Source organism: Octopus sinensis, linkage group LG11 (assembly GCF_006345805.1).
Source record: "Octopus sinensis linkage group LG11, ASM634580v1, whole genome shotgun sequence".
NCBI lineage: Eukaryota > Metazoa > Mollusca > Cephalopoda > Octopoda > Octopodidae > Octopus > Octopus sinensis.
Genome location: NC_043007.1, coordinates 8,382,472 through 8,397,446, shown reverse-complemented (window position 1 = coordinate 8,397,446; position 14,975 = coordinate 8,382,472). Strand labels below are relative to the sequence as shown.

The following is a 14,975-nucleotide window of genomic DNA, read 5'->3' as shown; positions in this document are numbered from 1 at the left end:
TAACTAATTTAGTATATGTAAATCCCAGTATGTGCGTGTATGATGACTAACGCATACATTCCCACAATTCTCAGCCGATTTTCACCAAGCTTTACACACATCTTACTTATGTCCCAAGGATGGACATGGTTCTTTTTTTTGTATGTAGGGTCTTCCTTACTTTTTTAATCTTTTTATAAAAGTGAAAGGATTTTGTCTATTTATTTCGACTGTCCACCTGCCACGGTGATTATATTGACTAGGAACACTATGCGATGAATATCCAATAGAAAACATTCTTGGTATCCATATTTAAACTGCATTAAGCTTTGGCTAGCTTACCTTTACCTATTCTGAGATACTTGAAAGGTGATGTTCCCTTCCCTCTCTTCTATTTGTTGATACCGTTGTTTACCTACCAACCTGTCGTTTCACTTTAAGATGCTTATCTACCCACCCATCCACATCGATACTTCAACTGTTGTCCATTGTTTGAAATACATTTTAGCATTGCCATTCTAGCTTTTCTTAAACAGTCACATATCTGTCCCAAAGACCCTTTAAATAAGAGTTTTGCTTCCACTAGCGAAAGCTATACATATCTTTCAGAAAGCTCCATACCAGTTTAACTTTATGCATCATTCGCTGTTAGTTTATGTGCAGGGTATGTGGGAAGACAGAATAAAAGGGGTTTTGTTAGCTTATCTCTCTGAAAAAATAGCTCCCTTTGCTGTTGAAAAAAATAAATTTGCAGAGGGAAGTTTCAACATCTTCATAAATTTCCTTACACCAATTATGTGGCTGTTTCTGACAAGAAATTTCGTTTTCATGTAAAACAACTGTATTTTGTAGTCATTATCCATAATCTACTCCCAAAACACTTCAGCAGCTCCACTTTGCATCGCTTGCAAACTTATATGTTCAATGATCATTAAAGTGCAACGACCTCCTCCACAATAACCGGCCTTCAATTTCACTTTCCATTTCTACGTTAATCAGAAACATAGATTGCTGTGCTACTCATAAACCTCGGGAGTTCAATTATTTGATGAAAAAATACCACCAAAGCAACTTAAACCATCCAAAAGACCGATGCGTTTGCTAGTATTATATGAACTACATGTAATGTGATTCACATATAGAACAATCCATAACCAGACCATTAATATATACATATATCTTCCACCATATTTGCAAACAATCATGAATATATATTTTACATCTTTATATACGCCTCCTTTAAGATCTTTAAACTTTAAATATTCTCTCATCAACTGATTTCGTCAATTTCTGAACAATCTGACTTTTGTCCCGTTGCCTGGTACCTTGGGCAGCTTTTACCATAGCCTTGGGCCAACCAAAGCCTTGCGAGTGGATTTGGTAGGCAGAAACTGAAAGAGGCCAGTTGCATGGTATTAACAAATGGGTGTCATTAATTTTGAGTCATCAATGTAAACCTGTCCAGTCATGAAGGAATATCACGTTACTTGGAAAGGGCATCTGGCCATACAAAATCTACCTCAACACATTCTGTCTGATCTACGCAAGGATATAAAATGCACTAAGTATGTTCTTTAAAATTGCTAGTGATCAAATGCAATCAGTTTTAAGGTTAATAGTCCTCTTCAATCATGTAAAGGATTTCACCACCTCTCTAGTGCTGGTGTCACAATAAAATGCACACTGCAAGATGGTTGGTGTCAGGAAGGACACAGCTACAAAAAGATGCCAAAAGTGGAACATTCAAGTGGAGCTTGGTCCTCCGACTTTGGAATGCTGTAATTCTGAATAAGAACTGACCTAGATGATGAGAATCTGTCCAACCCATACCAACATTAATTGGAGCCATGAAAACAATGATTTTTATTCAACATTTTACATCATCATCATCATTTAATGTCCTCTTTTCATGCTGGCATGGGGTGGACAGTTTGACTGTGGACTGGCTAGCCAGAAGGCTACACCAGGCTCCAATCTGATCTGGCAAGTTTTCTACAGCTGGATTCCCTTAACGCCAACCACTCAGAGAGTGTAGTAGGTGCTTTTTACGTGCGACTGGCACGAGGGCCAGTGAAGCAGCCCAGGCAACAGCCACACTTAAATAGTGCTTTTTTAGGTTCCACTGGCACAGGACCAGTGAGGCGGCACTGACATCAACCACACTCAAATGGTGCATTTTACATGCCACTGGTACGGGTGCCAGTCAGGAGGTACTGGCATCAGCCACGATAATGATTTCACTTGACTCAACAGATATTCTCAAGTACAGTTTATTGCCCAATGATTGAAGGGTACTCTTAAAGGGGCTAGTTATGGTCTCACTTGGCTTACCGGGTCTTCTCAAGCACAGCATATCTCCAATGGTCTCAGTCACTTGTCATCACCTCTGTGAGGCCCAACATTCAAAGGTCATGCTTTACCACCTTATCCCATGTCTTCATGGGTCTACCTCTTCCACAGGTTCCCTCAACTGCTAGGGTGGGACACTTTTTCACACAGCTCTCCTCATCCCTACACAATTTGCTTCAACTCAAATGTTGATCTCCTTCTGAGGCATTGTTGAAATACACAACTGGTGTCTTAATCAAGTCTCTCTCCTCCCACCAGAAGGCTGGAATGTAGAGTTGAACCTGATTAGGGGTGGGGACTTAGTTAGAATGTAAAAGAACAAAATTATATGCCACAAAGCAGTTTATTTGCCACTCAACCATTTTTACTAATCCGCCACCCTCCTTAACTATTGAGTCTCTTATGTAGGTTACTCAACATGCTAAAAATAGCAGTCAAAAAGCTCTTAAAATACATCCTATTGTTTTTAAAAAATAAAAGGACACATGACATTCCTGATCTAGATCAGGAATTACCTAGGGCCTAACACCAGCCATAATTCTAATTTTAGTTACAAAGTATTTATGCAGATGGCAGTTTTTTTTTAGTCACCCTTTTCATAAAAGTGCTGGTTTTCCCCTGATGATACTAATTGTTACTTTTTTTTTTGTTTTGTTTTTCTGTTCCTTCACACACACACACACACACACACACACACACACACACACACGTATGTTTGTATAATTCTAACATACTTTTTTTTTACAGTAGATGCTTACTCTTCAAGAATAAGTTCGGTTACCACAGCTGTAACAGATAGCTGGTTTTTAAGATATCGTATATCTTAGTAATTCCTTTCACAATAATCAACATAATTGCTACTTCCTCTGAAGCAAGACCGAATATAAAAATAATAATAATAGTTATATAATGACTATAAAATAAAATATGATAGCTATTTATTTATAGTAAATAGCATACAGTGAGGTGGAAAGGCTGAAAAGAAAATGGTTTAGGAACAAGAAGAGTGTGAAGCAATTCAAAATAAATTAAACTAGAATTTGCCCAAGGTTTTATTCAGGAATTTTGTTATTCATTTCTGCAGCTTCCCAATCAAAAACTATAAAAAAAAATATAAAATATTTATGCTTCAAATCCTCTTGTGTTTTCTCTGATGTTGTGTTAAAATAATATCTGCTTAGAGAAGCCAGGATGCTATGCCTGCTATTTAGTGGGGAAAGAAGATATGTATTATAGAGTAAAAGAGAATTTGATTTATTTAATATTGGTGCTTCTCGAAAAGTAGAGCACCACCCATCCTTCTTTGGAGAGGGAAAATAATTGAATGCAGCCTCTGTTAGTTCATAGCAAATGCTGTTTGCTTTTATAACTGGATTTCAATTCTTGGTTGTAGCTGCTTCGGTTCACTTGTATTGTTTTGAGGCAAGGCATGAATACCACAATGTGCTTTTCCTCTTCCATATTGTTCAAATAATCTTGTCTACTTAAGAAAACCTTAATTGTAAAATTCTTGGAACTGTGTAAAAGAGAGTTGTTATTTAACCCCTGGTGAGCAAACCTGTCATTAAAGTCAATCCTACCATGGCCATTCCATCTTTTTTGTATATCTGGGACTATATTGTTCATTGTCTTTTAAGAAAGCATTGACGGAGCTTTGGCTACTATTTTTAGCAGACCCACTGCATGGTACCTTGCTTCTACAAAAAACCCTGGCCCACCACAGCCTTGTGAATTGATTTGGGAGACAGAAAGAAGCTTGCTGTATATATAGGAGATGAAATTGTTATTGTGGCATTGTTTTACATTACAGTCAGAGCCATTTTCTAACACTGACCCTTACTTTGCAAATCAGGGATTTCTTGTTCAACTCAGCAAGTGGACAGTTTATTGACCAAAATATCCACAAAAAAAAAGCTTGAATGTTGTGGTTATAGTAGGAGCAAGTGTAGATGTAAACAGAAGCATTTGCTCACCCACCTGTGTGTAAAACAGGTGCTGGCGTAGCCATGCGGTTAATGAACTTTTGGCCCCGCTATGTGGTTTCAAGCTCAGTCTCTAACTGTGCAGCACCCTGGGCCAGTTGTTTCTTCTATTGTCCCAAGCTAACCCAAACGTCAAAAGTGGATTTGGCAGACCGAAACTGAAACAAGTCCATCATATATGTGCATAGGTATATGTGTGTGTGTGTGTGTCCTTGAGCAAGACCCTTTATTCCACGTTGCTCCAGTCCACTCAGCTGGCAAAAATGAGTTGTACCTGTATTTCAAAGGGCCAGCCAACCTTGTTACTTTCTCTCATGCTAAACCTCCCTGAGAAATACGTATATGCAGGGGTGGTCACTGTTAGTTGAAAAGTTAATTCTTTGAAAATATAACGGAAGTTAACGTTAACTTTTATTGAAAAAAGCCATAACTACAGTTTAATGCCCCACCGATTTCGTTGCCTAATAACTTCAGAATAATGGATATGTTTTCACAAAACCTTCACCAATTAATCGCTTATATCTTGTAGATTGAGTGTATGTGAAGATTTATTGGAAAGTTTTTCCAAGAGGTTGGGGAGAGGAGTTTCAGAAAATTCACAGAACCCGACATTTTCCCCCTTGTAACTTTCTGGAAAATAGGTATTTTTTAATGGAATTTACAGATACCTTTTGGAAGGGGACTGAGAGAGGAGTTTCAGATCTGACGGTCTACATAAGCTGGAATTTCTGTTTTGACAGGGATTTTTTCCAGTATTTTTCCCCAAAGTCTTCAGAATGATGGGACGCATCTTTTCATGAATAAAAAGAAAAAAAATTTTGAAAATTTATTTTATTCCCTCACACCACCCAACTCTGAAATGATTTTGGCCTTTTTTTTTTTTTTACACTATGCACTTAAAACCTGTGAGAGAAACATTTTGGGGTTAAAAGAAAATTGTTAATAATTTCAGAGGAAAATGTGTGATTTAAGGGGGATCTGGCTGTTGTCACATCTATTGATATTTTTCAATATTTTTCTCCCCAAAACAAATTTTATGGAATGATAATGTCAAAGTAACACACGTGTAGTCCCAACCAAGCAAGGCCATGTTATGTGTGTGTGTAAGAAAAAGCACCTAAAAACATCTTTATTGTTCATATTAATCTGTCAGATGTAATGCTTATTTGTTTGCAGTCTCTCTTGACAGGACAAAGAAATTTCCTGCTGTCTTTGCAAGTAACAACTAGGTGGATTTGGTTTCAAATCCAGGAAGGGCCAAATGAGGTCCTGCAAGTTATTTATGATAAGTGGCATTATTAGTCCGATAATGATTATCAAAGTTAACTTAAAAATTAAATCCTTAACAAAAATGTTAACTTCGTTAATTAATGATTAAAGGTCTTACACCCAGCTCTGCCTGTGTCTTATATATATATATAGAAACACTTCCAGATCAGACTGGAGCCAGGTGCAGCCTTCTGGCTTCCCAGATCCCTGGTCGAACCGTCCAACCCATGCTAGCATAGAGAACAGATGTTAAATGATGATGATATCTTTTAAATTTGTTTAGGTAGCATTAGGGTTATGCAAATAAATCTTCCATTTCATTTTGTTGGCTACCGTTTAACCCTTCGTGAATAACTCAACTGAAACTGACTCTGAGTACAAATGTCTTGTTTTCATAAGTTTTGAATTAAAATCTTCCACCAAACCTTAGTCGCAATTTATATTCCTAATACTAGCTTAATGATAACTAAGTTATTTTACTAAATTCTTTGTTATATTTAAAATTAATTGAAAGAAACACAGAACATCTCAAAATAAATACAGTAACGAAAGGGTTAATGTTACTGACTAGTGAGTCAGATTTTCGGTGTTGCATCATGGCTATACTGATATAATGTGGGATAAATATTTAATACATCACTACACACGTTTCCACAGATCAGACGATTTTGACATCAGTCGGTATCCTTGAGATTAGTACAGTATAGTTCATACTATCCATGGGAATCATCATTGAGCCATTTCATCAGGCGATACTGTATAATTAGATGAATCACAGAAGGATGCTTATCCCTTCTTACCAGTATGAAGGCCAATCTAGCTCTGAGTATTTCTGTATGTAATTAGTAGGGGGTGGTAGGTGATGGGAGTAATATTGGGGGGTGGGGTATTTGCTATTCAATCTGCTGATTTTAAAGATGGTCATTGATTCATTCAGCAGATTTACTGATTGTAGTTTATATCTTTGTTCAAAACCTGACTCTCCCTCAATGAATTCTGAACTTAACAGGTGGTCAGCTGCTATAAAAGTAGGGTTTGTTCACTACATTGATTAATACCACCCTTCTTATGGTGATAATATAACAGCTGACCACCTGTTGGGTTCAGAATTTATTGAGGGAGAGTCCCTTTCTTGAATGAAATAGAACAAAGAGATAGACTACAATCCTTAAATCTGCAGAATGAATAGCAAATAATTCCAACACCTACACCTACCTCCCTACCAATTACATACAGAAAAACCCACATAGCTGGATTGCCCTTCATACTGGCAAGAAGTGATAATCTTCCCTCTGTAGTTCATCCATTTATTCAGTATTGCCTGGTGAATTGGACTGCTGATGATGCCCACGGATAATACTGACTCTGATGTCAAAAGTATCTGATCGGTGGAAATGTAGATAGTGATGTATTAAACATTTGTAAATTCCATCCTGGTATTGTTGTTATTAATATTATTATTATTATTATTATATATATAATAGCACCATCTGAACGTGGTCAATGCCAGCTCTGCCTTGACTGGCTCCTGTGCCAGTGGTACGTAAAAAAAGTAGCCACTACACTCTTGGAGTGTTTGGCATTAGGAAGGGTAACCAGCTGTAGAAACACTGCCAGATCAGACTAGAGCCTGGTGCAGCCTCCTGGCTTTCCAGACCTGTCGAACCGTCCAACCCATGCCAGCATGGAAAACGGGCATTAAATGATGGTGGTAATGATATATATATATATATCATCATTTAATGTCCATTGACCATGCTGGTACCAGGTTCCTGTCTGATTTGGCATAGTTTCTACAGCTGGAGTTCCTCTTCAGTTTTGCTCACAGATTTTAAAATTACTATTTTTTTAACTAAACAGTTTTAAACTTTGTATATTGGTGTAATTTCTCATGCTGAACATGTTTGCTTTCAACACTTTTGACAAAATTTCGTGTTTTAGAAGTTATTTCATGTTAAAGTTGTTGTATTTGGGTAATTTTGACCAATCAATGATGTGTAATCAACTGAAGAAAGCTGCTGCTGTTTGCTAAAGTAATCGAAGAACATCTTCCGGGCCATCTCTACTAAATGTTACCACTCTGTTCTATTTTATTTTTGTTTACTGCCTGTGTTGCATACTACACTCTTTGTTTGCTTTTCAATTGCCTCTTTATACATTTGCACTTTTACCACTTGTGCAAAGAGGCAATCAAAACGCAATAAAAAAAGCTAAGGAGTGTAATACGAGGGGCGTTCAATAAGTAATGCCCCTGACCCACGTCCCATAGCAGTTGAGCAACAAAACTTGGCGCAGTTATTAGTCTTTTTCTACATAGGAACCACCCAGAGTTAGGCATTTCTCCCATTGTTTGATGCAGCTCTTGAGACCGTTTTTGTAGAAGACCTCAGCTTGGTCCTCCAACCACGACGTGACTTCAGAAATCAAAGCTGCATCATCTGGGAAACGCTTTCCTTTCAAAAACAACTTCATGGCTGGGAAGAGGTGAAACTCAGAGGGTGCAAGGTCAGGAGAGTAAGGAGATGGGAGAGGAGTTCATAGCCGCATGCCTGTGCTTCTGATTTGGCAACACGCGAGTTGTGAACCGGAGCGTTGTCCTGCAGGAGGAGGATGCCTTTGCTGATATTGCCCCGCCTCTTGATTTTGATAGCTTCTCTTAATTTCTTCAAAAGTGAAGCATAATAGGCTCCTGTAATTGTGGTACCCTTTGCCAGGAAATCTGTCATCACTACTCCGTCCTGGTCCCAGAAGACTGTGAGCATGACCTTGCCAGCGGAGGGCTGCACCCTTGCCTTCTTTGGAGGAGGTGAGTCACTGTGCTTCCACTGCATTGACTAGGCTTTGGTCTCTGGATCATAGTGATGGACCCAGGTTTCATCCTGTGTAATCAGTCTTTTGAAAAATTTTGACTCATCTTCTTGGCACATCTCCAAATTCATCCTCGAGCACTCGACACGTTTTTGCTTCTTGAAAGGTGTGAGCAACCTGGGAATCCATCTGGCAGACACCTTTTGCATATGCAAATGGTCATGAATGATAGTTTCCACAGACCCGGTACTAATCTTGACCTCATGGGCTATTTGACAAATAGTTATGCGTCGATCTTCTAAAATGGCAGCCTCAACTTGACGGACAGATGCCTCATCAATAGCAGAAGGGGGCGACCAGATCTGGGAGCTGTTTCCACAGAGTTCTGACCATGTTTGAATTTACGATGCCAGCATTTTATAAGGTCATATGATGGGGCATCATCACCATAAGTTACTTTCATTTCATCAAAAGTCTCCCGTGGTGTGCGTCCTTTCAAATACAAAAACCGGATCACTGCTCGACACTTAAGAGGCTCCATTTCATACTTGACTCAGTTCAAACACCTGTAAATCAGAAACCACAATTAGTTTAGAGCTGTAATTTACCACTTAATCTATAGAGATATAAATAATTGCGCATGCAAAATTTCAGCTAGATCAAACAACTGCAACTGGGTCAGGGGCATTATTTATTGAACGTCCCTCGTATACAGCACAGGCAGTAAACAAAAATAAAATGGAACAGGATGGTGACATTTAGAAATGAGCCAGAAGTTGTTCCTCTTCGATTACTTGTGTAAGCAGCAGCAGCTTTCTTCAGGTGAATACACACCATTAATGGGTTAAAATTACCCAAATACAACAACTTTAACACGAAATAATTTCTAAAATATGAAATTTTGTTAAAAATGTTGAAAGTAAACCATGGTCAGTGTGAGAAATTACAGCTGTATACAAAGTTTCAAACTGTTTAGTTAAAAAATAATTAAAATATCTGTAAGCAAAACTGAAGAGATCCCAGCTGGATGTCCTTCCTAACACCAACCAGTTTACAGGGTGCTGGGTGCTTTTGCATATCACCACATGGAGAAGAAAGCACCCAGTGTACTCTACGGTTGGTGTTAGGAAGGGCATCCAGCCATAGAAACCATGCCGAAACATGCAGTAAGACTTGGCGCAGTCTTTTGACTTGCCAGCTCTTGTCAAACTGTCCGACCCATGCCAGCATGGGAAATGGACTGTGAGTAATGATGCTGATATATATGTGGGTGTGGGAGGGGATGTCTTTTTGTCTTGACTTTGGGTGATGGTTGTAGATTTGTATCACCATAAAATTAATAATTAAATGCTTGGTCAAATATATTGACCACGGTATATAAGTGTTGATATATTGAAACCAGCACTTAGATTTCTCTGTGCCAGTCCCTCTTTGTTACCAAATTTCAATGTGGAAGTGTAGGCTAACCTTTTTTTTTTCTTATTTGTGGAGGATGATGAAGTGTCAAATATGAGATGAAAAAAGCAATTTTTGGAATTTGGTTGAATATTCCTTTCCTCAGCATAAACATGTTGTTATGTCAAACTCTGTTTGTATATACAATCTTGTTAGCTTGCATGCACAACTCTTTTGTGTATACAAGTAAACAAGGGAACCTCTTCATGGTCCTTATACTTTTATGATGGAGCTCCATCACATTAAAGGAAGAATATTCAGCTGTTTAATCACTTGAGCTACCTTCTGACTAAATCAGCTTATAAGTGGCTGAGTATTCTGCAGGCATATATACCCTTAATGCAATTCATCCATCCATCTCCACTTCTGGAAGTAGAGTCCTCAGGCCCTTCTGCAAGAGGGTCCTATCAGAAGCAGCTGTCATTAGACTTTCCTGTTAATTTCCCAAACGTGATCAACTGAGACTATGGAAATTATCCAACCATCTCTTGTTATTTGTTGACCCCTGGGCCTCTTGCAAATTTTTTTTTTTTTTCCCATGAGAGTTCTAGAACTCAGTAAAGTACGTGTCTGCATTCAGCCAGTCAGAGCTCACTTTCACCTTGTTAAGTTAACAAATGTTGGCATTCCAAATGGCCACCTCCGATTACCATGCGAATCTTGTATTGTGCTCTCGTTCAAATGCCAAAATCATCGATGCTGAATTCATTCGCTCGTTAGCGATAGGTTTAAATTACTATAGCAATCAAAGATAATGTTTTGCACGAATATGAAAGTATGGAAGCTGCTTGAAGGGTTTATAGATACACTGCTGTCAATATTATGAAAACGGCACTCCGCCAAGCTCGACTTTGCCTTTCATCCTTTCAGGGTCGATAAATTTAAGTACCAGTTGCATACTGAGGTCGATCTAATCAACTGGTCCCCTTCCCAAAAGTTTTGTGCCTTGAGTTGAAAAGAATATTTGGAAACATGTTATGCCTCCGGTAATTTTATTTCATGTAAATAAATCTTATTTAGCTGTTATTTTTAGCACACCTTACAACCACCAGTATTTAATGTGATAAACAACACATTACAATTTTTAACAAATAGCGTGGTCATTGCCAGTGCCGCAGGACTGGTTCCCATGCAAGTAGCATGTAAAAACATCTTTGAGCATGATCACTGCCAGAACTGCCTTACTGGCCCTCATGCTGGTGGCATGTAAAAGCACCCACTACATTCTTGGAGTGGTTGGCGTTAGGAAGGGAATCCAGCTGTAGAAACTTTGCCAGATCAGATTGAGCCTGATACAGCCTCTGGTTCACCAGTCCTCGGTCAAACCGTCCAACCCATACCAGCATAAAAAGCAGACATTAAATGATGATGATGATTTAAAAGAATTAGATGAAAGTTCTCTGGTAATTTTCTTTCATGTCAATAAATGTCTGTTAATTTAAAAGAGAAAAACAGTTTTAAATCTCTGAGTGAGATGTTTGCAAATAAACTTTAATTTAAAAGATTTATCCAAAAAATCTTATTTAGCTGTTATTTTTAGCACACTTCACATCCACCTCAATGCTCAATAACAAAAAGAAACCAACATTAACCTAGACAGAAGTTGCTGTCTACCAATAGAGAGGGGAAAGAGTAAAGAATGCACTGCACTGACTAGAAAGGATAAAGGTGGCTCTGCTCTGATTGGCTATATGTAAATGAGTTCGTTACTGAGGTCCAGAACTCTTGTGGAAAAAAAATTTTGTGGGCCTCCTGCCAGTTGACTTAGCACAAAGCATCCGTTTTGGTTTCTTTCCTTTGACATTCTAATGTGCGTTGTGCCAAAGCTGTGATATCTTGATGCAGGGAAGTAGCAGCTCACCCTGGCTATGCACCCTTGTATCTTTCCAAACGGTTTCTATCTACCCGGTTTCCAGGCTATCATACACAACACTTGCCCTTGGACCTGAGACCTTAGGGTTGATAGTAAAGGGAACTTATTTGACCATGCTGCCACGACATGAGGCAGTGTGGTGTTAAGATCGATGCTGTTTACAGCTGCATTGATTAATGTATTACATTAATTAATTAATGTATTACACTTGTTTCCATTTCCTTCCATGTCTTCCCTGATTGAGTATATGATCCTACATATTCAAACCATGATGTTTCTAGGACGATATTACCTGAAGTGTCCTTCCTCGTTTCACCCTACTAGAAATAGCAGCCAGATTTCTCTGATCTACATCCTAGCATCTTCAATAAAGGAAATGAAACATTACAGAAAATAATCTTGCACAGCCCTAAAAGATAGATGGGATGGCCATAGCTGGAATGTTTTTGGTGCTTGGTCTGCTAGATCAGGTTCATTTAGGGTTAAACAACAATTTTGCTGTCTTACAGTATTGATATAGAGTATCTGTTAGTTCAGGGTGGGAAAGGCATGAACATCACAACATCTTTATCTCCTAAATCGTCTGTTGAAGTTATTTCCTTTTCCTTTTTTCTTTCTCTTTTAGAAATATTCCTCCTGATCCCTTTCCTGCAGAAAAGCATGTGAGTGTTATTTATTTTATATTTCTTAATAAATATGAGTGGGGGGTACCCCCAAAGAAACCAGAATTTTGCAATATTATTTTATTTACTGGCTGTCAATGTCTCAATATATTTGTCCAACCCATTGAGGATCCATTATTAGTCAAGAATTGTTTAGTGGAGGAAGGCAGTCGAGCCGGTCCCCTTCTTTGAACTATAAATTAGGTCAGTGTGTGTGTGTCTGGTGTGTTCTCAAGCTACTTACAGAGGGGAAAAAAACATAATTTCCCTCAATATTTTACTAATTGACAGAACTGGTAGAGGATCAGTTAAAATGGCTTATGGTTTTTTAGTTACAAATCTCTACATTCTGAGTTCAAATCCCACCTAGGTTAACTTCGTTTTTCATGATTCTGGGGTCAATAACATGAAGTACTACTCAACATATCAATCTTGATATTGTCAGCTTAACTCTTCCCCTTAAATCTGAGTCAGAAATCTAAATGCCACTTGACAGGTTTTTGACTTTCATTCTCTTCTTATTCAGCCTGTTTCAGCATCACTGCTGCCATCATCATCATCATCTTCTGAGGATGAAGAGGAAGATCCATTCATGAAGCTTGTACAAGATTTAGTAAAAGACACCAAAAGAGCACGTAAGTACAGGTTTTGTGTCCAGTTGGGGGTCAACGTATTGATTTAGTCTTCCTGAAGTTGTCTGTAATTGTGATACAAAAATGTACAGAAAACACACTGAAACTTATGGGTTCAAGGATGTTTGTGTGGTGGTGCTATGGATGCTGGTTGTTTACATTTGGTAACTCAAGAGGAATGGTAATCTAGAATAGCATAAGGAATGGCAGGAGAGGTACTTGCAACATATACATGGGTGTGTGTGTGTGTGTGTGTATATATATATATATAGGGAGAGTTTACGAAAGAAACAAAAGACAAAGACAGGTGGTGCAGAAAACAAACAGATGTATTTGTATAACGCTCAGGAATAGAAAAAGTCTTTTACGTTTCGAGCCTATGCTCTTCTACAGAAAGGGACACAGAAAGAAACAAGGAGAGAAAAAATGTGTGTAGTGGCTAACGATGGTTAAAATAACCGTCTAAAGGAAAGAAATCCATTACGCTACTGGTATATTACCTGTATTTAACGAGGGGCATACACATGCAAGCATATTATGCCCATAAATTGAGTTTATCAAGAATCAAAATTTGAAGAAAACAGAAAATGGAGAAGTACTGACAAACAACAACTGACTTACATCAGTTATTATTATTATTATTAATTCAATTGTCTGGGGAGAGTCATTTTCTTTTTTTGCCTTATTATGTAACACACTCACCGGTAAAATTTCCACATTTTTCTTATTTTTATTCTCCTAAAATTTTTGTTGCGTCTTGCAACCTTTTCAATAGTTTTAATTCAATTATTATTGAATTATTCTTATTCAATGCAAATAGTCTGCACCCCATCTAACAGCTGTATCTGCGTCCAATGTTGTATGGTATTGCCATTTATAAGCTAAAAATATTAATCATATTTGTTAATAAAACCAATCTGAAACATGGAGCTTCATCAGAGTGAAGAATAAAGAAGAGGAAAAGTTGAATATGGTTGTAGTCCTACCATTTTGCTTGTGTATCTCTTTAGAGCGTTAAGTAAAAAAAAAACTAAACCAAAATAGCTATTAGTGGGTTAATTCTCTGTACAGGGTGGGGTAAGATGGATAAATAATAAAAAAACAAAAATTAATTGTGGGGTACCCTTATTCCGACTAAAACCTTTTGACGTATCCCACTATTATTTTTGGTTTTTTTATATTTTTATTTAACCATCTTATAACCTCCCCCCCTCTTTTTATAGAGGATTAATCCACTAATCGCTATTTTGGCTTAGTCTTTTACTTAATGTCCCAAAGAGATCCACAATCAAAGTGGTAGGATTACAACCAGATTCAACTTTTCCCTTTTTCTTCTCTCTGCTCTTCTTCTTTATTTATTCTTCACTCTCATAAAGACCCTTCTTTCAGATCGGTTTCATTACCAAATATGATTAATATTTTTGCATATCAATGGATTAGTAATTTTTGCTAAATTGGTGACTTTCCAATGCTGGAATATTTCTTTTGGAAATATTCCCTAAAAGATGTTTTTATAGCATAACTATGCCACAGAAAGTATGTTTTGCACCTATATTGACTACATTTCATTTCGCTTGAACTTTGTGTGTGTACGTTTTGCTGTTTTCAGTATTATCGATTTCATGAGTGTCTGTGTGTCTGTGTGTGTTTCCGCATTCATTACATTTATAGTAAACCATAGTAAAGGACATTTTGTGCCGTTTTAGTGAGCTCACATCTAATGAAGAAGCCTTCGTTATGGTAGGTGATCCCCACGAAAATCGTGACATTCTCATTATTGCCTTAAGCATGTTTCAGAGACTCATCCCTCCTATGATGCTCTGCAGTTTCCTCTTATTCTGTGGAATGGGCAAGATGGGTGTCATTTCAATATTCCACAGATTGAACCTGCAACAGGAGAGTCAATTACAGACAAAAAAGGGGGTCATCGAATGCCTTCTATTCTTAACAATTGATGTTAAGACCA

The 14,975-nt window shown here is 37.8% G+C and overlaps 1 protein-coding gene across 3 annotated transcripts in view; it reads left to right on the top strand.

Annotated features, from left to right (window-relative positions):
- The window catches only part of LOC115217523 (digestive organ expansion factor homolog), a 55,593-nt gene that overhangs the window by 5,543 nt on the left and 35,075 nt on the right, over positions 1–14,975 (top strand). For 2 of the 3 annotated variants that reach the window (XM_036507054.1, XM_029787247.2), the window contains exons 2-3: positions 12,341–12,377; positions 12,904–13,012. In XM_036507054.1, coding sequence (XP_036362947.1) covers positions 12,341–12,377; positions 12,904–13,012 — 146 coding nt within the window. The remainder of the gene's footprint in view (positions 1–12,340; positions 12,378–12,903; positions 13,013–14,975) is intronic. The other variant, XM_036507053.1, reaches the window with a different exon arrangement.